At 39.9% G+C, this 25313-nt stretch overlaps 1 protein-coding gene across 3 annotated transcripts in view; it reads right to left on the bottom strand.

Moving 5' to 3' along the window:
* Window positions 1-2601: 2601 nt before the first annotated feature.
* The window catches only part of PGAP1 (post-GPI attachment to proteins inositol deacylase 1), an 84478-nt gene continuing 61766 nt past the window's right edge, over window positions 2602-25313 (bottom strand). For 2 of the 3 annotated variants that reach the window (XM_075934243.1, XM_014570887.3), the window contains one exon: window positions 17261-25304. In XM_075934243.1, coding sequence (XP_075790358.1) covers window positions 25166-25304 — 139 coding nt within the window. In that variant the 3' untranslated portion in view covers window positions 17261-25165. Of the gene's footprint in view, window positions 2915-3721; window positions 3923-7456; window positions 7598-17260; window positions 25305-25313 lie in introns of those variants that run through there. The other variant, XM_075934246.1, reaches the window with a different exon arrangement.

Below are 25313 nucleotides of genomic sequence, written 5' to 3' on the forward strand. Positions count from 1 at the left end.
ATCTCCTGCAGTACAGTCGTGGATGAGGAGGGGTGTGCAGACCACACATTGGAAACCACTGACTAGCAGGAACTTTGAGATAGCTGAAAGGGCATTTTCTGTTCCTTGCACTGTTTTAAGGGCTTGAAAGCACATGGGAGACACAAAATCCTGACCAGATAAAGGAAGTACAGGATTATGCATAGAACATAAACTACAGCAATAGATGTATTAGGAGGGCACAGAGAGCAAATAAATGGATGCAGCTATCCAGGAAAAACAGAAGTCGAACTTCCTAATTTATAAAGATATTATTAGATATAAACATTTATGGAAATCTATACTGGGAAATGTAGAAACATTCACATACCTGGGCAACACCATCAACCAGGACAGTGAAACAAGCCAGGACATCTGGGACAGAATCAATATATCCAGAAACACTTTCAAGAGCTTAAATACATCTGGAAATCATCAACACACATCACTAGCATCAACCACAAGATTTATCAGAGCTGTGTACTTTATTGTGCAGAATGCTGCGGAATGAGAAAATATAGCATGTCCAAAGTCTTTTCTTTTCATACAACCAAGAGGATATGAGAACCATCATTGCCAAGAGGTGTTGGAGATGGATTGGTCATGTGCTTTGGATGGAAACTAATTCTATCTCCAGAGTAACGATAAGATGGACACCTGAAGGCAAGCCAGAACAAGGTTGCTCAAAAACAACATAGTGAAGAGTTGTGGATGTGGAGCTGAAAAATTTGGGGCACAGCTGGAAAACCATTGCCAGAAACAGAAGTAGAGGAATTTTGTTGCTGTCCTAAGTGTTAGAGGTGTAACTGGAACATGATGGTGAGGTTATTGGAAAAGCACCCTTGGTTTGGCCAGAGATAAGTCAGATTTACATGCACTTTGCCCTCACTTTATATTAGTAAAAATGAAAGGCAGTGTTGGATGAGGCTTTACGTTTTTTCAACCACTTGATATGGGAAAGATACAAAAATTGGATGGATATTTAATAACTCAGGGTTTTACTGATTGCATTGATTCCTTGCAGGAAAGACATGGTGTTGTTTTCAGTTTCATCGAGTGGAAACAGAGTAGCAGAACTCTTAAAAATTGAGAAACCATTTCTGTGACATATCTGGAGTAGGGCAGTTATTATGTTTCTAGAGCAATTATTGTATTACAAAGCAAAGATGAAATTACAGATATGGATTCTAGCACCTGAGTTTGCATTAATGTACACTGCCTTCTATAGACTTTTTTCAAATATGCTAGTCGTTCTTCTGATACTTAAAAAAAAAATCTCCATTTAGTGGGCTAACTGGGTCCAGACTACATCTCTGTGCTAGTTAGAAAAGAAAAGGAAAGAAAAGAAAATCCCTTCAACTACTAACAGTTAAAGGAGTTTAGTTTAGATGACAGATGCTTGTATTTTGAAGCCAATGGCCTACCTTTTTGTCCTAGTTCTACAAGAAGGCAGGTATAACTAGTGACCATGTCAATATTGAAATAGTAATGGAGGCATTATTTCTTTATTTCATACCCATTGTTAAACAGGGGTTTAAGCGCTGACTGCAAAAACTTGTGTTCAAGTTGGGTGAAATCCTCATCCTATTGAAATCAATGAGGCTTTTGCCATTAACTTTAATTGGACCAGGATTTCATCCTTTACCAATCAATCAATAGGACTACTCACATGTGGAATGTTAAGCACATGTGTAAAAGTTCTCTCCAGATCAATTCTGTACCTTCCAAATACGAAGTAACTGTGGTAATCTGAATGAATGATTTTCTAGTGCCATTTTAGAATTTGGCTCTTGAAATCTGTAATGGTTCAGCTACATAAGGAATAGTCAAAGCAGAAATAGTAAGCTAGGCTCTTATGAATAATTTATTAGCTTAATTACTAAATAGTGGGAATCATAGGGATTCCTGAATATCAGATTCCTATCAAAACATAAAAGCCAAAATATTTGATGGGTATTGTGTATCTGAATGATAGCTTGAATATGATATTTGTAATGCATGTCTTAGGATTTCACAGTCTTTTTCTTATTTCCACTTTTATGAAGGTTTGTTTTATATTATCTTCTGCCTTTTATCAGTAAGATGATCTTGGGATATCTCTCAAATGTATTAATCTGATGAGTCTATCTTTCTTTCATGCAGATTTTAAAAGATCATTATTTATTATTTAAATTGTGGTAGCACGGAGCAACCCCAGTCACCAACGAGGGGGCCCATTTTGAAAAAAAAAAATTAATGGTGATTGCCTATCTCCTAGAACTGGAAGGGACCTTGAAAGGTAAGGTCATTGGGTCCAGTCCCCTGCCTTCACAGCAGGACCAAATACCATCCCTGATGAATTTTTGCCCCAAACGACCTCCACAACGATTGAACTCACAACCCTGGGTTTAGCAGGCCAATGCTCAAACCACTGAGCTATCCCTCCCTGTGCTAAACAAACAGAGAACAAAGAGATATGTTTCTGTAGTGACTGAAAGATTTTTTTTAAGCTCCACACATGTCCAAATCAAATACAAAGCACTGTAATGAAAAAAGAAATCTGTAAAATTCCATTGAAGAAAATAGTTATCTAAAACCTAGATGTAACAAACTGAAAGATAACATTTATTTACATTCCTCAACAAAGACAATGGGGAATAGTTTGATGTATTCCATCAGACTGAATTTTTCTTTCATTTATATTTTAACAAATAAAATCCTGTTGGACCAATCTTCACAGCCATACATACCTCACCACCTGAGAAATGAGCAAATATGGCAATTACAGTCAGATCTGATATGTAAAGACTCTTATGCTGAAGAAAATGTTAAATTGTCAGATAATAGTTAGAAACCCCATAGCAGTAACATTTTATCAAATGTGCTTCCAATTCACATGGAGTCCAAAAGTAACCACCTGAAATTAAAAAAATATATATAATAAGGATAGCAAACGGGAGTATTTAAAAGCACATAGGGTCTTTTCCAAAGCCAAAGGACCTTAACTGAAACATTCTCACTGACTTTATGGCAGCGGTGGGGAACCTATGGCCTGAGGGCTGAATCCAGCCCCTAGCTTGCTTGTATTTGGCCCTTGAGGCTCAGGGCGCCTCCGCCCCCCAGCACTGCAGAACTGGTGCTCCAGACTGGTGGTTTCCCTCCCTCTCAGACCCTGCACCCCCACTCCACTTCTGCACTTTACCTCTGGCCCAGCCTCTCACCCCTAGCTTGCTTCTACACTCTACCACCTTCCCAGACCCATCAACCCCCCACCCACTCCTGAACCCTCCCTCCCACCCAGTCCCCACACCCCAAGCCCACTTCCCAGCAGCTCCCTCCCACACACTGGGCTCCTCATACTTAGCCCCACACCAGAGCAAAGGGAGGCCCACAAAATCTACTAACCAGGGCTCCCCAGGTTCTGGTGTATGAGAGGAATGTGGTTTTTTCCCCCACTTCTCACTTTTGTGCAGCTCCGACTGATTTTTCTACGGGTCAGTGACCCCCCAACCCAAAAAAGAAAGAAATTAACTCCCCATAAATTTCTCCTTAAATAAATTTCAATATGCTTTGAGTGAGAGTTAAGATACCACACATTTCTGATGTATTATTAACAGCAAATTATTTTTTTATTTTTCATATAAAAGGGGAAATTACCCAAATCCAAATCTGTAACTCAACCACATGCAATTGTCAGCACAGTTGAAAAAAAAATTGCTTTTACCGTGGTCAGCAGCTTCTTTCAGTCTTTGAAGTAGTTTTGAAACATTTTTTTCTTTTCTTCATAATCTGCAAATGCAGAAGCAGTAGGATCCGTGTAGATAGCTACAGGCCTGGGTCTGTCATTATTCACAGAGACAGTATTTAAGAACTTTCTCAGATCAAGACCCCTCCCCGAAAAATAAGCCTGGAGTGTTCTGAAAAACTGAAGACAATTTATATTTAAGAAATGTGAGATGAATAATCATATCCACTAAAACAAAATATACTGCTTGTGAAAAGAACTGGATTGGAGTGACGTCCCCTGTTTTATCCACCAACACGAACAAGATGGGCAGTGGCCAAGCAAACTGTTCCACTCTGATTTAACAATGAGTTTCAAGTCTGAACTGGAATGCTAATACCTAGCAGTGATTTAGTTATATTCATTTGCCAAGTACAGTCAGTTATTGGCCCTTATGATGGAATTGGCCACAAAGACCCAGCTATTGTTGCCAGATTCTAAATGTAATGGGACTCCGTGTGAAGTAAAGTACTTCCCATTGTGAGGAAGGGTGTCACAGTCTAGCCTTGGGGTGGGATGCCTGTCCAAAGACCCTCAACCCATTAATCATGGAATTCTCAGCTAAGTCGTGATGATTCAAACTGATAACCTAGGGTACGTCTACACTACAGCGCTAGTTCGAACTAACTTAGTTCCAATTAGTTAATTCGAACTAAGCTAGTTCGAACTAACGCATCTAGAACTAAAAACTAGTTCGAACTAGCGTTTTGCTAGTTCGAACTAGCAAGTCCACATTGAGTGGACTCTGAACAGGGCTTAAGGATGGCCGGAAGCAGTGCCGGCAGGGCATAAAAGGAGGACTTAGAGCATGGAGATGCTGTCTCAGGCTAGCCGAGGGCTGCGCTTAAAGGGTCCCGACCCCCACCCCGGACACACAGTTCTAAGGGGTGCCCCGCTTGCAAAGAAGTTCTGGCTTGGAGTGCCCTGAGTGCCCACACTGGGCACATCACACCACTCGGCCATCAGCCCAGCTGCACTTGCCGCAGGCTGCCATCTGGGGAGAGGGAGTAATTGGGGGGCTGCAGGAGAGCTTCCACCCCCAGAAGCCCGCAGAGCCAGCCCAGTCCTCCCCATCGGGGGCTCGTACCCGATTCCTCCCTCACCTCCTTCCACTTACCCTTCCTTAGCCCCCCTTCTTATTGATGTACAAAATAAAGATAACATTTCTTCCAACATTGACTCTGTCTTTATTGAAAAAAAACTGGGGGAGACTGGGAAAAGGAGGTGGGAGAGGGGAAGAGAAAGGCTGGGAGAGGGGAGGGCAACTAACATGATCAGGGGTTGGGAACAGGTCCCAGATGAAGAGAGGCTACAGAGACTGGGACTGTTCAACTTAGAAAAGAGGAGACGGAGGGGGACAGGATAGAGGTCTCTAAAAGAAGGGGTTGGGTGGAGAGGGTGCATTCATAAAAGTTCTTCCTGAGTTCCCATAAAGAAGGACTAGAGGACACCAAAGGAAAGGAATGGGTAGCAGGCTACAAACTAGTAAGAGAAAGTTGTTCTTCTTGACAAAGCAAATAGTTAACCTGTGGAACTCCTTGCTGCAGGAGGCTGTGAAGGCTACAACTAGAACAGAGTTTAAAGGGAAGTGAGATCAAGTCATGGAGGTTGGGTCCATGGAGTCCTATTAGCCAGGGGGTAGGAGTGGTGTCCCTGTCCAAAGTTTGTGGAAGGCTGGAGAGGGATGGCACGAGACAAATGGCTTGGTCATTGTCTTCGGTCCATCCCCTCCAGGGTCCCTAGGGTTGGCCGCTGTTGGCAGACAGGCTACTGGGCTAGATGGACCTTTGGTCTGACCCAGGACGGCCATTGTAAGCTCAGGGCTCAGTGTCGGGGGTCTCAGTGGACCCCCTTGATTTTCATGCACACCTGCTCCTGGGTGGCCAGGCTGGCAGCTCTCCTGCCCTAGACGGCCACTTTCCTGTGCCTAGTGCGGAGATCGTGGACGAGGTCCACGATGTCCGCACTAGCCCAGGAAGGTGCCCGCCTCTTGCGGTCCAGGGCAAACTCCCGGGAGCCGCCAGCCTGGTCCCGGCAAGAGGGGGTGGGCTGGGGGGCATCGGGTGGGTGGCTCTGTGCCGTGCCAGGTGCAGGGTCTGCTAGCTGGGTGCTGGCAGGCTTGCACCTGGCACGGGCACCGTAGCCAGCCCGTGCCCCTTTAAGGGGTCCGGGGCCGGGAGGGGGGCATAGAGTTTCCCTGGTGTTGGCCAGAGTGGCCACCAGGGAAACCTGGGGAGGGCTAGCCTCCCACTAGTTCGAACTAAAGGGCTACACAGCCCTTAGTTCGAACTAGCTAGTTCGAACTAGGCGTTAGTCCTCGTAAAATGAGGTTTACCTAGTTCGAACTAAGCGCTCCGCTAGTTCGATTCAAATTCGAACTAGCGGAGCGCTAGTGTAGCACCTATTAAAGTTAGTTCGAACTAACGTCCGTTAGTTCGAACTAACTTTGTAGTGTAGACATACCCCTACAGAAGAAAAGCTCTCCCGAATGCCAGTTCTCACAATGTGTATATGTCTGACACTGACAATATCAGTAAAATATATTTATTAGCTTTGGTCCTCCAAAGAAGTAGTGGCATAAACTAGGAAAATTTAATCTGATTACTTCAAAGATCTTCAATTCTTCAGATCCTTAGGCTTTAAGAAGCTGATTTTTTAACAGATGGGATAGATACTCCACTTTTTAATTCATGCCTTTTACACACTAAATACACCTTAATGGTGAAGATTAAACTTCCTACAATATCTGGAAGACCCTCAAACTGATAAATGTTCAAATATAAAAGGGTATGGTTTATGTAAAGATCTTTACAAGAAATGTGATTAGAGTATCATTCAGTCCAATTTGCTAACATTCCCTTTAGAAAAGACACACAGTGAAACCTCTAGTAAGGGCAGCTTCCAAAAATAGTCAAAGTAGAGTAGCCTCCTCAGGTTTACCAGTACAATTTTGTTTATCTTAAAAGCCACCTGCATTAGGCAACTGGTTTGAGCTGATCCTTTGGCTGGATAGACTTCATTATATTTCAGAAATATTAGTTTTTAGGTAAGTTTTTTTAAATTATACTTTGCCAGTTTCCAAACAAGTAAAAACATTATTGCGTATCACTAACAAGTTTTGCACAACTTTTGCGTAATAATCCTTTGTAATGAAATATTTCTCAGTTCTTGTTTAGTAGCACCAGGCCTTACGAGTACAGAGGATGAGATGGCTGTCATATCATTCAACCATCATAACCATTCAAGATGCTGTCCGATGTGAATGCATTTGTGTTTTCAAATCAAGGGTTATCATGTGCCTTAAACAATATTGCCTATACAGGAAACAAGAACAGGGCTAGGAAAAAACACAGATCACAGCTATTCTATTGGATAAAATGAGTTATATTTTCACAGATCAAAATACATCTCTTGTAAAATTAATGTGTGCTGTGCATAGATAAGGAAGATCCATGTGTAGTATATTAAACTGAAAGAGTTTCTTCAAGTTAAATTAAAGCATGTGCAGTTAGCGGCTGACACGGACCATATAATGCACATCACTGTTATTAACTAGCTAAGAAGGTCTCTCTTCATTTTGAAGTTTTTAATTACAAAAGGTAAGAAATTCTTGCAATGAGACCCCTGTGTATGCAAAACACACACAGCTTGGGCTTCGTTACAATGGTTCCTTACCAGATCTCGGTTTCTGGGATTGTCCAAAGGTTTCCATTTTTCTTCTGGCCTCAGTGGAGCTGCCTTTGCTGATCCCCTCAGAGTAAGCATGGAGCACAAAAGCAGAAGTGCCACTTTCCACATGCTGGAAAGATGAGCAGGCTACACATGAGAGGAGGAAAGAATCAGATTGTGTGAGTTCTTTAAAATGTGCACCACTGACACATGAAAACAAGCCTTTCCTATAATTAATACTGACAAGTGGTTTAAAACAATCAGTCCATGACAAGGAGGATCTACCTATAGGAGAATATATTTTTTGTGTGTTTTCTCCCTCTCCCTTTAGTGTATCTTGAGGAACAAATTAGTCCTGAAGAAATGCTTCCCATTCCATTGCTACTTCTGAGACACTGGATCCCTTCCTGTTGCCATCCTATAATAGTTCTAAAACAGCTCACCATTTAGTTATAGCAGCAGATCGTTGTGGAGGAAAGTATTGCAATATCATTAAAAATCCAGGTAGCCCAATTTTAGAAGTGCCTGAGAAAAACTAAATGTGGCAAATATAAAAATTAATACTAAATATAGTACATTTTGTAACTTCAGGCAACATAAAAACACCCAAACCTTTACTCTCTCTTACCTTTACTCTCACTCTCTCCCTAAATAAAGCTTACCTGTAAGTTTGACTCGGGCTTATTCCTTCCTGGTTAGCCTGTCTGTAATCTGCAAAACAGACTGAGCTCTCCACTTATATTTCTAGTGGACTGGCTGTGGGTGGGTGCCAGTGACGTTAGTAGTATTGCAGTAATTATTCCATTTCCATCCATGACAAAGACCCTTGAGAATCTCATCCTCGATACTCTTAAGGCCTGTTGCTACTAAGCTAGCAATGCACACTCTCCTCCTTCCTCCTCCAGCACATCATTGAAAATTTGTGGATAGCAAAATGAAGAAATTTTCTGCAGGAAGCTTATCAAAATGTTACTTTTAAATCCATTTCATATATCTGTAGTTCACATAATTATATCTGGCAGATGGATTTCCAGGATAAGCTAGATACGGAGCAATTTCCTGGTGCTGGAAGATAGCATGATGAAGTCCATTTCAAGATGCAAAAATCTTAGCACCATAATGAAAGTGTTGACCTGATATTATCTATGTTCATTTATAGGTTGCATCTGAGGATATTAGAGTAGATGATTTGGAGATATCATAGACAAAGGTGCTAATAAGGACTACACTGTTTAATTTGTTCTTATTCAGTAATATCAGTTCAAAACTGCTATGACTTTTGGTTGTAATTCTCCTCATTTATTTTTCTCTTGGCATTTTAAAGAACATTTTAGTTAGAGCGGTACAGAGCCAGCCACCAAACTATCACTTTTCAAGTTGGGAATCTTGGTCATTCTTTTAGCACCAGTCCCTGATTATTAGTACTAATAATACCAGTAGGTGTGTCTCTCTTTTATTTATTGAGATTTAAACTTTTTAAGACACTGATCTATAGCTCTAGCTGACACTGACATTAACACAAATAACATTTCAGATGCATTATTTTGATATCTATAGTAATATGTGAATCTAGCATATAGATTATTTTATAAGATTACACTAGGAGTCATTGTAGGATTTAGATTAGATTGTTTTTAACTGCTTTGTTTTTATTCTCTGTGGGCGCCTTGGAAACATTGAGCTGTTGAGTTCTGGCATGCTGGCTTTCAGATCAGCACCAGGGACAGCAACAGGAGAAACAGAATACTATATGGGGGTTTAATCATTTAAAATTAACTAGTCAGAGGGTACGTTTACACTTGCTCCCTAGTTCGAGCTAGGGATGCAAATGTAGGTGACCAAAATTGCTAATGAAGTGGGGATTTAAATATCCAGCGTTTCATTAGCATGATCTCGCTGGCGCATTACTCCACTCAACAGCTGATTCGAACCAGGAAGTGTGTGCCGGGACGCGTTAGTTCAAACCAGACTCATTGGTTCAAACTAACATTAATCCTCATTTTTTGAGGAGTAATGTTAGTTAGAACCAAGGGGTTTGGTTCAAACTAACGCGTCCTGGCACGCACTTCCTGGTCGAATCAGCTGTTGAGCGGAGTAACGCGCCGGCGTCTGTAACAATCCGTTTTATCTATTTGGATTGTAGGTGCTTGAGGCAGAGATTGTCTCTTGCTGGGCATCTGTACCGCACTTAACAGCCCTCTCCTCTGTTGAGGCGTCTAGGCGTTACTGTAATACAAATAATATTTTAAAAATATAAATAAGTGACAAAATAATTAGAACTAATGTGAAAAAATAAAACCATTTCTGATATGTTCTGAAAAAGTAAATATACTTAGTTCATCTTTAGGACCTGCTCCCATAGAAACCATTATTTCTTTTTTGTCTGCATTCAGCCCCAAAAAGCCACAAATGAATATAAATAGATACTATCTAGACGTGTGGTGTCCAACCAGTTCTGAAGCAGTAGCCACTACAGTGGCTACTGCTAGAGTGACCTAGCCACATGCAACTGGCCATAGAAGCAATTTTAGGTGTTTTATTTTATCATCTTACAACGTGTGCATCTTAGCTACATGATGTACTGGATGCAGACTAAATGGAAGATAACCACTAAAATAATTGAATGATGTGTCAATTTTTCTTAATTTCTATATCCATTATAAATCCATTATATATGGATGTTTATTAAATAAAACTTCTGAAATTGCCCATTTCTATTTCTGCATTAATGAACTCCTGGACTGTAATTTTGTTTTCTAACGTAATATCTCACATTTAGAATCACAGAATCATAGAGCTGGAAGAGACCTCAGGAGGTCATCAAGTCCAGCCTCCTACCCAAGGCAGGACCAACCCCAACTAAATCATCCCAGCCAGGGCTTTGTCATGCCAAGATTTAAAAACCTCTAGGGATGGAAATTCCTCCACCTCCTGAGGTAACCCACTCCAGTGCTTCACCACCCTCCTCGGGCACGTCTAGACTATGTGAATTTGCATATCTTCTTCCGATCACTTATTCAAAAGAGGTTTTTTTTTTTTTTAAAAGCAAGCAGTCTAGATGCGGTTCTTTCGGGGAAAAAAACCTTTTCTTGAAAGAACACTGTAGACCTCTAGACTGCTTGCTTTTCAAAAAAAAAAAACCTCTTTCAAAAAAGTGATCGGAAGATATGCAAATTTGTGCTGAATTTGCTTATCTTTTTTCAAAAGAAAAATGTAGTCTAGACGTGCCCCTAGTGAAATAGTTTTTCCTAATATCCAACCTAGACCTCTCCCACTGTAACTTGAGACCATTGCTCCTTGTTCTGCCATCTGCCACCACTGAGAACAGCCTCTCTCCAACCTCTCTGGAACCTCCCTTCAGGAAGTTGAAGGCTCTTATCAAATCCCCCCTCACTCTTCTCTTCTGCAGACTAAATAAGCTCAAACCCTTCAGCCTCTCCTCATAGGTCATGTGCTCCAGCCCCCTAATCATTTTGGTTGCCCTCTGCTGCACTTTCTCCAGTGGATCCACCTTCTTTCTGTAATGGGGCGGGGGGGCAAATTGGACACAATACTCCAGATGTGGCCTCACCAGTGCCAAATAAAGAGGAATAATCACTTCTCTAGATCTGCTGGCAATGCTCCTACTAATGCACCCTAATATTCCATTCGCCTTCTAGGCTACAAGGGCACCCTGTTGACTCATATCCAGCTTCTCTTCCTCTGTAATCCCCAAGTCCATTTCTACCAAATTGCTACTTAGCCCTTCAGTTCCCAGCTTGTAACAATGCTTGGGATTCTTCCGTCCCAAGTGCAGGACTCTGCACTTGAACTTGTTGAACCTCATCAGATTTCTTTTGGTCCAATCCTCTAATCTGTCTAGGTCACTCTGGACCCTATCCCTGCCCTCCAGCATATCTACCTCTCCCCCTAGCTTAGTGTCATCTGCAAACTTGCTGAGGGTGCAATCCATTCCCTCATGCAGGTCACTAATAAAGATGTTGAACAAAACCAGCCCTAGAACCGATCCTTGGGGCACTCCACTAGAAACCGACCATCTACCAGACACCAAGCCGTTGCTCACTGGCCATTGGGTAAAATGTGTGTAAGGTAATTACTATAGAAATATCTGTGAGCTTTAAAAAAATATATTGACAATAACATTGAAGCTTGTAACCCTAATGACAGGACTTAAAGTCAGTAATTTTTGTCTTTGATGTTGATCAATTCTACTTATATCATGGCAGATAAATATGTTATATTAATAATTTGTATTTTAGCCAATGTATGTTCCTGATCCAAAGACCATGACAGTCACTGTAAATATTCCAGTAAGACTGATGACACAGACAGTGTTTTAGTTGTGAAAGATTTAAGAGATATGCAGGGCATAGAATGCTTAACGGGGCTGATTGAGGAGATATGTGCACCATTAGCAATTAACTTTGAAAATTCATGGTGGCTAGGAGAGATTCCAAAGGACTAGAAGAGGGTTAATATTGCCAATCTATAAAAAGGAGATTAAGGACAACCACAAGAATTACAGCCTAGTCAATAAAGCTTCAGTACCTGGAAAGATAATGGAGTAAATAACCAATCAATTAGTTTCAAAGACCTAGAAGACATTAATATCATAAGTAACTGTCAACATGGATTTGTCAAGAATTAATCATGTAACATTAACATACTAGCTTTTTGACAAGATAACAAGCTTTTTGGGTGGGGAGAAGTGATTTATTTTAGTTTAGTAAAGCTTTTGATACTCACTTCAACTTCTCATAAGCAAACTAGGGAAATATAACCTAGAAGGCTCTACTATAAGGTGAGTGGCAAAACTGGAAAACCATTTCCTGAGAATAGTTATCAATGGTTCACAGTCAAGTGGGAGGATATATCAAGTGGAATCCCTCAGGCTATGTCTACATGACACATTCATTTCAGAATAAGTTATTCTGGAAGAAATATTCTATTGTGAAATAGCATGTCTACATACCAAATGCGCATTGCTATTTCGAAATAGAACGTCCACCCTCATTGGACACTGAATCACATTTAAGACCACCTAGAAGCACTCCGGGCAGGGCATCAGGACAGCACTCACTTCCTGTGGCTGCTGCCTGAGGCTTGTGCTTAAAGGGATTCCTCCCCTCCTCCCCCCGTACAGTCGTGTTTCATTTTGCTTTACCTACCTCCTCAAGAGACAACAAACCCGTTCCTCTGCCTGCTGTGGTTGCCCTTGTGGACACCTCAGTTATCCAGCTATGGAGCTAGAGCTGCCTCTGGGCAATCAATGGCTATTGCAGCTTGTGCTGCATCCCTCACAGTGGTTTCTGCAGGCTGCCGCCCAGGCCCTACAAGAACCTAACCCTCTGATTATTTTGGAGACCCTCATCACCTCTTCGTGGGCACAGCTCATGCTGCTGGATCCCACTTGCCCTCCCGTCCCCTCCCCTCCCACTTCTGGCATCTGGATACCTGTTCCAACTAGTGGGACTGGTTCATCATGGACCAGCAGTGGCTCCAGAATTTCAGGATGAGGAAGGACACCTTTCTGGAGCTCTGAGCATGGCTCGCCCCTGCCCTCAGGCAATGGGACACTCACATGAGACCCGCTATCCCCCTGCATAAGCAGGTCACCATTGCCCTTTGGAAGCTCATCATGCCAGCCAGCTACCGATCTGACAGGAATCAGTTTGGCATGGGGAGATTGACCATTGGGGCCCTGGTCATGCATCTATGGTGCTCTCCAGCTATCGTCCCAGGAGAGGGGTGGACTGCAGGAATGGGGTTCTCTAGGGAAAAGGAGGTGGTGGGTGGGGTTGCAAGCCTCCTCCCTGGGAGGATTTGCAGTCCAATCCTCACAAAGCCCTGCCAGGGGATGGGGTAAGTTGGGGGTTGCTCCTGCTTGGGGGGAAGGGGAACCTCCTGAGGGCCTTAGCACCCCTGTGATTCTTTGTCTCTCCTTCTGCAGGTCATGAGAAGCTGCACACCAAGCTGGACATGTGCATGGTGGGGGACACCACCCTTCTCTCTTTTGCCCTGGCTCATGAAGCCCTACACTCTCTCCTGGGCCACCCCACCAGAGGCCTGTGTACCCTCTCTCTCTGCCTTTCCTCCCACACCCTGCAGAGACAATAGAAGACAATTTGTTTTGGAAAAAATAAACTCTTTGCTTTTTATTTGAGATCAAAGTAACTGGGATGGGAAAGAACCTGGGGGGGGGGAGATCAGGAAGAAAGAGGGAGAAAGGAGGGGGATGAGAACCTTGTGGGGGGGGGGAGGAAGCAGATGGAAGGGGGCAGAGAGGATCAGGGCTGGCAATGGCACCTGGCTCTGGTGATTCCCCCACCATGGATGCAGGGGCCTCAGCAGCCATGGAGTGGTTGTGGGGGGAGCGGAAGTGGGAGCAGACAGCATGCTGGCAATCAGGGATTGAACTGCCGTGCACATGGTGCAGCCCTGCTCCAGATGTCTCACCGTGGCTGGATGTCTTTCTGTGGTCCAGGGTCTGTTCCATGGATCAGAGTGCCGTGAGGTGCTCCCTCTGCAACTTGTCCCTGGTTCTCTTGCACTGGCGAGTCTCATGGGGTCAGGATGCTGCCCCGGTTGGTGTCGACCACCCCACCCCCCTTGCACTTGGTCCAGCTGTGGAGAACAGAGAGACTGTTAGTCATCCCAGCAGAGACTGTGCCTTAAGCCTTGCTTTCATTTCTGAGCTGAGAGTGACAGTTCTTGGCTCAAAGGCCATGTGCTTGGATCAAGGCCATGTGTGCCCTAGCCAGTGGGCCCATTCCTGCAGGGGGGAGCCTCACTACCCCCACAGTCCAGGGAGAAGCAGACATGTGAAGGTGCCAGCCAGACCGGGATCCTGTGGGTGGGGGGCCACCGGGGGGCTGAGCTTCCCTCCGTGCCAATCTAGACGCGTCCGTGCCAATCTAGACGCTCTTTTCCGCAAATTCTTTTAACGGAAAAACTTTTCCGTTAAAAGCATTTGCGGAAAATCATGCCAGTCTAGACATAGCTATTTAGTTTTGGCTCAATACTCTTTTTCAACCAAAAGCATGTTTTTGAAAGATAATTCCATGGCAGCTCTTTCAATAAACTCAGCCATAAATAGGTCATATTTCAGAATTGAATACTATTAGTACAATTATATTCATTAAATAAAATTATATCTATGAGGAGAGTGATTTCACAAATGCTTTCCAGCTAACAAAATGTGCCTAAATTCAAATTGTGCTTTTTTCAGCAAATATACATAAATGGCCATCTCCTTGCCTAACTGAAGATGTGCACAGTACATAATTTAATTATGTGCACAGTACATAATTTGAATATTAATGTGTATCTGAATTAAACTTCACTGAAGTTAGATAAAAATGCCTGAAGCTAAGACAACACTTGCAGATGTTGTCAGCTTTTACGACCATGCAAGTCACTTCTGTAATCCTTTAGTCACCACCCTCAGCCAAACCAACCAACCCCAAATGTTCCTGAGCAATGATCTTGGGGTAGAGGAGGGAACAACAAAACAGAGCAGGTGGTGTCCTGGAGAGAACAAAGATAAAACAGCAGGAATATAGTTTAACAAGACTGAATCTTTATTAGGGAACACAACTGAGAACTATTCAGCAATATTGTGCCTGGTGCAGTCATCCTCCTTTTGTATTCCATTCTGTCACGTGAAGGGACGCAGACAACTCTCCACCACATTATCTTGGTCCTAGTACCACTGCTGAGGTCCCAATACTTTCCTCCTTCTCTGAGCATGAAGGGAGGAATCAGGAAGAAGGGATTGTCTCCCCTGTGCACCAGGGGGTTAGGAGCGCCTAACAAATTGCTCACCTTCTTTAGGAATTGCTTCTCTTAATCCCCTTCCAATTCCAGTTTGTCAGGGAGCCAGACCACTTAGTGAATTAGTAATTGCACTGGGTGCCTACCAAATGGCAACAAAATCACTCTATGAACCTTGTGATGGATAGAAGCTCTGGCCAGCACCTGGTAAGTAAGTGGTTAAACTCAGGTAGCGAGCAAGGATGTTGGTAGAGGGCTGAAAGAACCAATGGGGATATGGTGCTGAAATTTGGATTGGATACAGATACCTGGTCTGCTCTTCCTTTGTGGATTCTAAGTTAAGGCTGGAGGGAGCAAATGCAGTACTCAGAATTACCATGCCTATGAAGAAATACTGGATGTGGTAGTGAACTGGGCCTTGAAGTACGGATCAGCACGGATCATGAGTAGAAGAAAAAAGAATATTTAGTTGTGATCAGGGTATTTTTCTTTGTTTTGGTAGTTTGGTTAAATTTCTCTATGTTAACCTATGCTTTCCATCCCCCATTCACTATCTAAGGATACATCTATACAGCAACATTATTTCGAAATAACTTACTCTGAGTCTACACAGCAGGCAGTTATTTCGAAATAATGTTGAAATACTGTCAAGCTTGAGGACTTCTTACTCCCCTCGTATGAAGCCTAAGGGAAGTCGGAGGAAGAGTGCTCTGTTTCAAAATAAGTGCTGTGTAGACACTCCCAATTTCTAAATAAGCTACGCAAATGACGTAGCTCAATTTGCACAGCTTATTTTGAGTTATGTCCTGCTGTGTAGATGCACCCTAAGAGATGTTCCTTGTGTTTTAATTTGTTTTACTCAGTTGCTCTGTAACACCTAGTAACCGAGTATGCTTTATCAAGTATATCTTTTTGTTTTGTTAATAAAACCTCCTTTTTCTAAGGCAATTATTTGATTCTTGAGTCCTGGAAGGAAACAGGAGGTCGGCGTGTGTGTCTGGCTGTCTAAGACTAAACAGTCAGCTACCAGAGACTGCAGCTTGTTTTCTCTTTTATTCAAGCTCTCTTGGGACACCCCTGGGGAAGAAATGCAAGGGTTCCCTCTTGTTTTCTCAGGATTAGATCACTTGATGGTGGCAGCTTTTGTTTTTTCTCAAAGTCGGTGAATCTGTGACTCTAGGGAGTTTTTGTAAGCAGAGCCTATAGAGGCAAGGTATTTAAGGTTGCTTGCAGTCCCCATCTTTGCACTCAGAGTGCCAGAGTGGGGAATAGCCCTGATAAACCTAAACTTTTACTACGGATGTAAGTGACTAGTTGAGTCGTCAACTACCCAACAAGCCTAGGCTTATCGGGTAGTCGAGTCACTACTCAACTAGTCATTTCCCCCTACTTACTGCCTTTGAATCAGAGGCAGCAAGGGAGAGGGGAGCTTAAAAGCCAGTTCCCCCAGCACCGTCTCCAGAGGAGGGGGGAACAGGAGACGGAGGCATAGCAGGGGACCCAGCACAAGTCGGGTGGCTCTTATTACATTTAAAAATCAGAAGCGCAGTGTCAGGAACTGGGCGCGAGCCAGGACAACTGCCATGGATCACACCTAATGCCAGACTGCTGTGGCTCTTACTACATTTATAAAGCAGAATTGCAGCATACCTTCTTATCAATTAATCAAGTAGTCGATGGAAAGTCCATCGACTACTCAATTAGCTTACTAACCGCTATTTAACATCCCTAAAACATATCCCCGGGTCCCATGGCTGCTAAGGGGAAGGCAAGAAAATTACAATTATACTGACATACAAGAAAATATTATGTGAAAGTTATAGTTAGGAAGAATACAGACTGGAAGTGAGGAAAGAATAATTAGATTTTTCATCATACATCATCTCAGGCTATGATGCTTTCCCTTATGAAATTTAGGAAGATATGTGCCTAATAGCTAAGCATAAATTGGCATTTTGGAATCCATGCAGAGTACAATTACTGTCTCCAAGTAGGCCAAATACTGTTTAGGTTGGAACAAACAATTAAAACACAAACTTTTTTTGTTCACCGTTTTCTTTTTATTTTACCTTCTGAATACTTAAGAGTACCAAGTATTACAATTTAGAAAAAAAAAGCACTAAACAGATCCACATTAATACCTGAGCAAAGACAGAAGGCAAATGTTCACCACTATGCCCAACAGCTTTTTGTGAAGTAAAAATATACATAACATTTACACTAGTCTACACACAGTATGATGAATAAGTGGCACTTTTTGTAAATTACAACAATGTATATTAATACAAGTGTTAGTACACCATACAAAAATTACACACAAAAATAAGATGTGTATTTAATACAGCATATATGCTGGACAAAGTACTCCAAAGTGATGCATATTTTTGTGGAAAAGACAAGTAACAATTACATTAGAAATATATACTACAGAGAATAGACCCTTCACATGGTACAGGAAGGTTCCAAGTGAGTTCCCATTCAACCCTAACTCCCACTGATCTCAATAGGAAAAGGACTGGTCTTCAAGAGAACAATTTTGCGAGATGCTGCGAGCTATGACTTTTCACTGACTTCAGAAAGATACTTACTTATCTTCCAAGGAATATTCCACACTTCACGGACCCTAAACATTTATATTGATCATATATTACACAAAGTATGTTTATAAAAATTATTGTAATTGATTTTTCAAAGAACAATAACTGATTATAGCCTCAACATTCACAGAACTAGTTAAGACCTGTCAACTATTTCTATGAATCTGTAACCGCAGGGGTGAACTCCACCAAAAACATTCACACCGAGTTTAAATTGACCATACAAGATCTCAAACTGTCAGAATTTTTTTTTAATCAAAGTCAATTAAACCATCTGGAAATTATAAAAATTCCAAAATTGTTTGTGATTTCCACCATTGTTAATGGGCCCAGATATTAACTGCGTACAATGCTTTGTGTTCTCTACAGATATAGGTAAGGTTTGTAGGGGAAAATAAAATCTTCTTATAATGACATTTCTATAAAATATTAGAATTGTGCTTATAATTCTTTCTTGTTATCTATTTTATCACAATGGAAAGAATTCAGGAATTAATGTAAACAACTATTCTGAATTTCCTCACTTTAAGGTTTGAATTCAAAGCGACCAATGTAAAGAAAAATTAGTTTTATTTTAAAAATAGTGTAGATCTCTGAGAAAGCCATAGCTAACACAGGGAAAATAAGAAACTTAACATCTTTCTCTCCTGCAACCCCAACAAGTTGCATTTATGATCAATATTTTTAAAAAATTCTTTGTCCAATTTCAAACGGAGTTTCACAATGTAATCAAAGGCTACAGATGTTTACCAGCTAGAACTGCAGTGCATTCATTTAGTTTTTTAAGGCACATTGTTTTGCCCCACAAAACTGTGTGTTTTAAATCACAGTAAGAAAATAATTCATTTTCACTTTGGTTAGGCACTCTACTTATATATGTAATTTTTATAATTTATAGAGTGCTGTAATGTTATAGTTGTCAGTTAGTGAAGTATCTCCAATATTGTTCTCAAAATGCAGCTACATAAAAGAATATTAAAGTTTGAATTTCTACCAAAATACAATAGCTAATTATCATATGCTGCAATAGAACTTAATATAAAAAATCAAAATGCTGGATACATTTTTTCAGATTTATAATACAGAAATTCTCACTAGTTTGAGAAAAAAGAAAAATTGTTATTGGTATTTTGATGAACACACAAAGCTTTAATACACTGATTCTAATGTACCAATCCTGCGTACGCTTAAGATATTAGTTATAGCATTTATTACTGTGAACACAGTGCTCAATAGCGTTTGCACAATTATGCTTTGGGGTTAGGGAAGAATATTGCAAATCTTTACTGGCATAAATCCTCTATGGTTCTGCTCCTGCAAGAAGTGCCACACAGTCAGGCCTTGTGCCCATGCAGACATGCATGCAAGATCAGAGTGTAAAGCAGGATTACTCATGAGTCAGGACTACCTATATAAGTCTAAATCCAAAAAAGGGACCAGAGTTCTTATTTAGGCCTCAATTCTGGAAGTAATATACATGAGTACTTTACAGAATTGAGGGCCTAAGCAGATATGCTTGTCTAAAGGCTGCTGAATTTTTTCTAAAGACATTTGAAAATTAATAGAAAACAGAAGTACCATAGTAAGGGTTGTTCCAAAGCACAACTTTATACATTTTGTTTAGTTTAAACTTTAAAATAGATAGAACTCTTTAAATTACGAACTTCAATTGCATTCTTTCATTAAGAAAATATATCAAAGTACTACAATTGAAAAGGTTAAATACTCATTCTTTTTGAATGCTACTTAAAGTTCCAGTTTAAAAAAATTAAGTAGAAAAACTTGATTTTGTTTAGTCCAGTATGGATTTGTTTGTTAAATGTAGATAATTGGCACACATATCAAGAGGTATATAACGGTTTTATATAACTTTGGTGGCAAATGTGCATGTTTTGCTAAAGTAATCAACTTTTTAAAACAGTTTACAACACAGTGCTCAAGTGTTATAAAAACTAGCTCACTTCTTTTCCAAAAATGGGATGTAAAACTGAACAAATGTCTACTATTTAACATGAAATATAAAATGGCTAATATTTAACATGAAATATAAAATGAATCTAAAGATCTTAGGCTGTTTTGTACTTAACAGTTCTCTAGTAGTTTAACAATTTATAACAGTAGCAGCAGTATTATTATATAAATACACTCAAAAAAGCAGACTGCAGTTCTATTAACCTGCAGGATTTCATATCTATAACATGGCTAGACTCTTTTTCTCTCATCCTAAGTAAGACTGAGGTCCAAATGTACAAGGAGTGCTTCATCTTACTAAAACATCTGATCAGCAGATATGTTCTTCATAAACGTTTAAACCTGTTCAGACACTAGAACTATATTTATACTCTCCTGTCAAAATTTAGAAAGCAAATATATCAAATATTATGAATTGTCACTTGGCATTTGAGATGTTTATTACCGGCAATGGGGCAGAAAAACAGACTTTGTATTAAGATGGTACTAATATAACCAGTAACTTTTTAAACCTGTAAATAAAATACGTAAATCTGATGTTATCAAGACTAATTTTTTTTAACAATAACTTTTAATATGACTGCTCATCTGTAGTCTGGATGGGTTAACTTACATTTTGTTCAGTCCCAAGCAGATATTCCATTTTATGTTATCACTTAGCACTCTCAATTTTTCCTACCGTGTACTATAGATTTTTTTTAGTTTATTTCACAATCCTTTTTTTACTATATCATGCATTTTGCCATGTAAAAAGCTTGCTATTTGAATCAGTACCCTAAACACTAAAAATTGAACTGTTGCATATTAAAAACAGTTCAAAATGACACTCCAGCTACTTTTTTTTTATTATTATTAAACTACTGTCCCACACAACCCCTATTTAGGATGATGCTGACACTCAACTGGCAGAAATCCAGTTTTGTTTTGAATAAAAATGATCCCACACTTGTGGTCAATATTCATTCAACTCTGAGGTACATGAGTTTAAAAAACTCAGCTCATAACAGAGATGGTATGAGTTCTTTCCAGCATCACACACTATGGTCACATGATGAACTGGAAGCTACAAAGCAAATACTAATCATTACAGGATAGCAAGACAATAAGGCAAAAAAATGCATGTCACTGACAAGAAAAAAACATCACGTCAAGAACAGTTGAGGACACTGGAATTTATTCTGGTTATACCTTATTTAAAAGTTCTGGTTATAGCCCATATGCAATATGTTGCTTCTACAGTATGTTAATTAAAATTACTTAATTTTGTTCCTGTCCTGGTTTTGATTCTCCCTGTCTCTGCTGTCAAGGAGGTGAGAGTCCCTAGTCTATTACAGGACAGGATTTTCCTGGGACAGTCTAATTCCTTGGCCTTAATTCTCCTCTATGTCAACAGCTATCTTCATCTCAAGTACAGAGATTGCCCCTAAAATACCACAAGATAACTCAGTTTTCAGACTGCTTGCTCTCATCCGACCATAAGAATAAACTGGAAACAGAATCCAATTAAAAATTTTAAAACATATTCCACATATCATATACTAAGAATTGTTTAATAAATATTGAAACATAGTATATTAATCCAGGATCATAGTTATATTTACCATTTTTCATAAAGTCAACTGGATTCCCTGACACAGGATGCACTTAAATTTGTGCTGGTTTAAAAGATTTCCCCTTGTCCCCATTTTAAATACAGGGACTCTCATTCTAAATCATAGGATCTTTAAAAGGAACTCAGTTGAGACAGTTAGGTTTGATTGGGACACTGGGAACCAAACAAAGACTGGCTTAAACTGGTTAAAAGCTTCCCCTTTAGTCTGTTTAGTGGTGCAGGCCAGGAGTGGTGTGAGAAGGATGTACTGTAGGAGTTCAGGAATTGTAGAGCCGCTATCGGGTACAGAGGTGAGGAACAGGGAGAGCGCTGACTGAGAAAAAGCCGTTACTCTCCAGAAGTCTGAGGGAGGAAAACCCCTACTAGAGGGGGAGAGACCAAGATAAGAAATCTACTCTGTTGCCTTCAAGTCTGGAGAAGCCATTACAGACAAAGAGATTTTGCCCCTTCCCTTTTCTCCTGATGTGCCAATGATAAGTGGCTAAATCAGACTACAAGTTAGACTGAGCGCTATAGTGAATCACTGAGGTGAGCAATCAGCCAAGAAGCTACCGTTTTCCTCCGATGGGGATAAAATTCAGCCTACTGCTACCCAGAAGTGCAGGACCCACCATGTGAAATTAGGAGCTTTGTCACAAGGTATCTTAATTAACTGGCGTAATGACTGTTTGGCTGCCATGGCAACAGGGATTTGTTCAGCCTAGGGCTAATATTTCTGTCTTTTATTACTTTCTGGTAGCCATCTGGTTTCTCCCTGTCATACCTTATACAAACTTAGGGATGTAAGCAATTAGCTGACTACCCGATAAGCATAGACTTTAATAAATGTAAGAGAGTAGTGTAATTTCTATTTAATGTGAAAGGTGTTTCATCCATTCCCTATGATGGTGGTTTGGGACAGCAACAGCTCAGATTTTTATCTTAGAAAAAACATAGTAACATTCTGGGTTTGACTTTCATGAATTCTCATTTTGAGAGAGCGAGTATGTTAAATCTGACAGTGTAGTAAAAATACATGTCTACTGTTGCTATTTAATGAATGGTTTACTTAAAATAGGGTAATATTTTATTGTAATTTTTATAATATCTTAATATATGCTATTTAGATGATAGTTTATGAATTATGAATTTTGTATGTACCCACAGGCGGCCATAATAAACAGAAATAAGCATAAAGATGGATTTTATTCTCATTCATAGAAGTGCTTTACTAACAGGAAGGGAGGTGATTTTGACTTCTACATAAGGCACTGGTGAAACCATTGTTGAAATACGGTGTCCACTTTTGGTATCTATTCTTTAAAAGGGCATTGAAAAACTTGATGTGATGTGAAGATAGCAAGAATGATTTGGCCTGGAAAACTCATTTTACAATAAGAGTAAATGAGCTCAATTTATTTAGCTCATTCAAAAGAAAGTTAAGAGACAATATAATCACAGTCCATGAGAACTTCCACATGCCTGTCTGACCACAATGGGATATCTTATCTAGTAGATGAGGGCTTAAAAGAGATAGTTTTGGAAGTTAAATTGGCTAAGTTCAAACAGGAGGTAAATATTTATAGGTATCTAACTGCTGCAACAGCATAAATAAGAATAAAAGTATTACTTAGTGTAGAGTCAAAGTAGCAAAAATCAGTCTCTATGATAGAAATACCGTACAATATGCAGCAAGGAAGACCAACCTAGGATAAATAGCTGTCACTTGATTGAAATGGCTTACAGAAAACTCTACATGGCTCTGCTATTCTCTCTCTCAAGTTACACAATTATCCTAAACTAGAAATACTATTACTCTATTCCCTATTTGAATATGAGGTTTTAGGGTAAAGGACTAAATAATTTGGATACAAATACATACAGCACACTATGAGTATTTGTGTCACGTACATATATACTGTAGCATACATTTGGGCAGATTCCAGAGCATAGTTTGTTCAAAGACGTTTTCTGACTTACAAAAATTAAGAATAGTCTAGCATTATATAAATGTTAAGATTAGAAAATCAACATATACATTACAGATAACAGTAACACTTTTAGCTACTGTTTTCTTATTCATATTTAAAGCGGTCATATGGGTTCACTGCTAGTTTGGACTGCTGGTTTCTTTATGAGCTGACAAACAGTAAAGTACTGCAGAATGTCATGTCACTTCACACTTTCAGTTGAAAAGTCCAGCTCAACTAAATGATTCTTAAAAACAAGCCAGAATTCGCTGAGGCACTTCAGGCAAGAATGATGCAATACAACAGAAAAAATTTATTATGCTCTACTGTTGCACGGAGCATATGCTACAGCTTGACTATCGTTATTGAATTTCCTCAAACTATTCATATTAAGACAAGATCAGAAAAAAAGAGAGCTATCAAATAGTGTTTTGATATTAAGGTGACAGGTGCCTCAGAAATACTAGCGATAGATAAAATACACATAAATAAGAGATAAGATACACTGATTCATCTCTGTTTAGAAACAACTAATCAGAATTACAAATATTATAGATCATTTTTGCCTTGTGGACAATTTTTGTTTGAAAACACTTACACCAAGGGAGTGATTTACCACACATTACAGATATTTATCTTAGGTATTTTAATGCCAGTCACTGTAGGATCGTGGCAATACATCTACACAGCAGAGCTAAAGTCGGAATAAGCTACACAACTTCAGCTACATCAATTACATAGCTTAAATTGAAATAACTTAATTCAGCTTGTGGCACCGTCTACACTGCAGGAAGTCAAAGGAAGAACTCTCTTCCTTTGACTTCCCTTACTCCTCATAGAATGAGAGTTGCAGGAGATGGCGTAAGAAGTCTTTCAGCTTGCCATTATTTCGAGATAATGGCTTGCGGTGTAGACATGCTCTTTGTTATTTCAGAACAATGTCACTTATTCTGAAATAATGCTGCTGTGCAGACACAGTCTCAGATGTGACTTTAAATTGCTGATTAACACATCATAGCATTTCCCACTATTACTGGCATTCTGGCACAGGTTCAGAATGTGTCAGTTTTGTTTTAAAACGTTACAAAAATTGTGTATGAATCTATGATATGCTTCCTGAATGGAAGGCAACAGAGTATATATAGTTTTAGCACTCTCACAAAAGATAAAGTTTATAAGCCACCAAAACACTTTCAATAATCACACAGGTGTCAGACACTGATAAAAATATTTGATTGGTTAGAAAAAACATATCAGTAAACACAATACATTCTAGTTTGTATAGATACAGGAAAAAAGAAAATTGTGACAGCTTGTGAGTGTGATTAAAAGTATTCTTGGCTATTCAGTGTTTGTGACACAGTGCACTTTCAATCATTTGTGAATTCTTCCCATCACAATTTAATCAACAAAAAAACACAGGTTCAAAAGAAAATCAGTTGACAACAGAAATATCATACCAAATGTCAACAGAAATATCAAAATGTCTGCAGTGGATACAGAATGGTCGGCCTCCTGAAATCTAGAACTCTGAAGTGTTATGCTAATATGAAATGAGATTTTTATGTCCAGAAACATACTGAAATTCTTTTATCAATTTTTCAGATTGGTACACTAATATCACAAGAAGGTTTCTGAGATTTCCATATACCCCAAACTTCATAAGAAGTGCTCACAACTGTGTCATCTTCTCCAAATGATTTTGATTTGCTGTTACACTGATCTGGACATTACTTTGTCCAACTTTGCATTTTTTCCAGCATCCATTTCTGAGCTACACAGCTTTTCCACTTTCATTTGGGAAACTAAAGGTTTATACAATGCAACATAACACATGTAAAAGAAGAGAAAAGATTACAAAGTATGGTACTCTGTATAAATGCATTGGTCCAAAGGCCACCACAGCTACAGATAAAGGAAGAGGAACTTGAGCTGCAATTTTCGACAGTTTACTGAGAAGA

Source organism: Pelodiscus sinensis, chromosome 7 (assembly GCF_049634645.1).
Source record: "Pelodiscus sinensis isolate JC-2024 chromosome 7, ASM4963464v1, whole genome shotgun sequence".
NCBI classification, from domain to species: Eukaryota; Metazoa; Chordata; order Testudines; family Trionychidae; genus Pelodiscus; species Pelodiscus sinensis.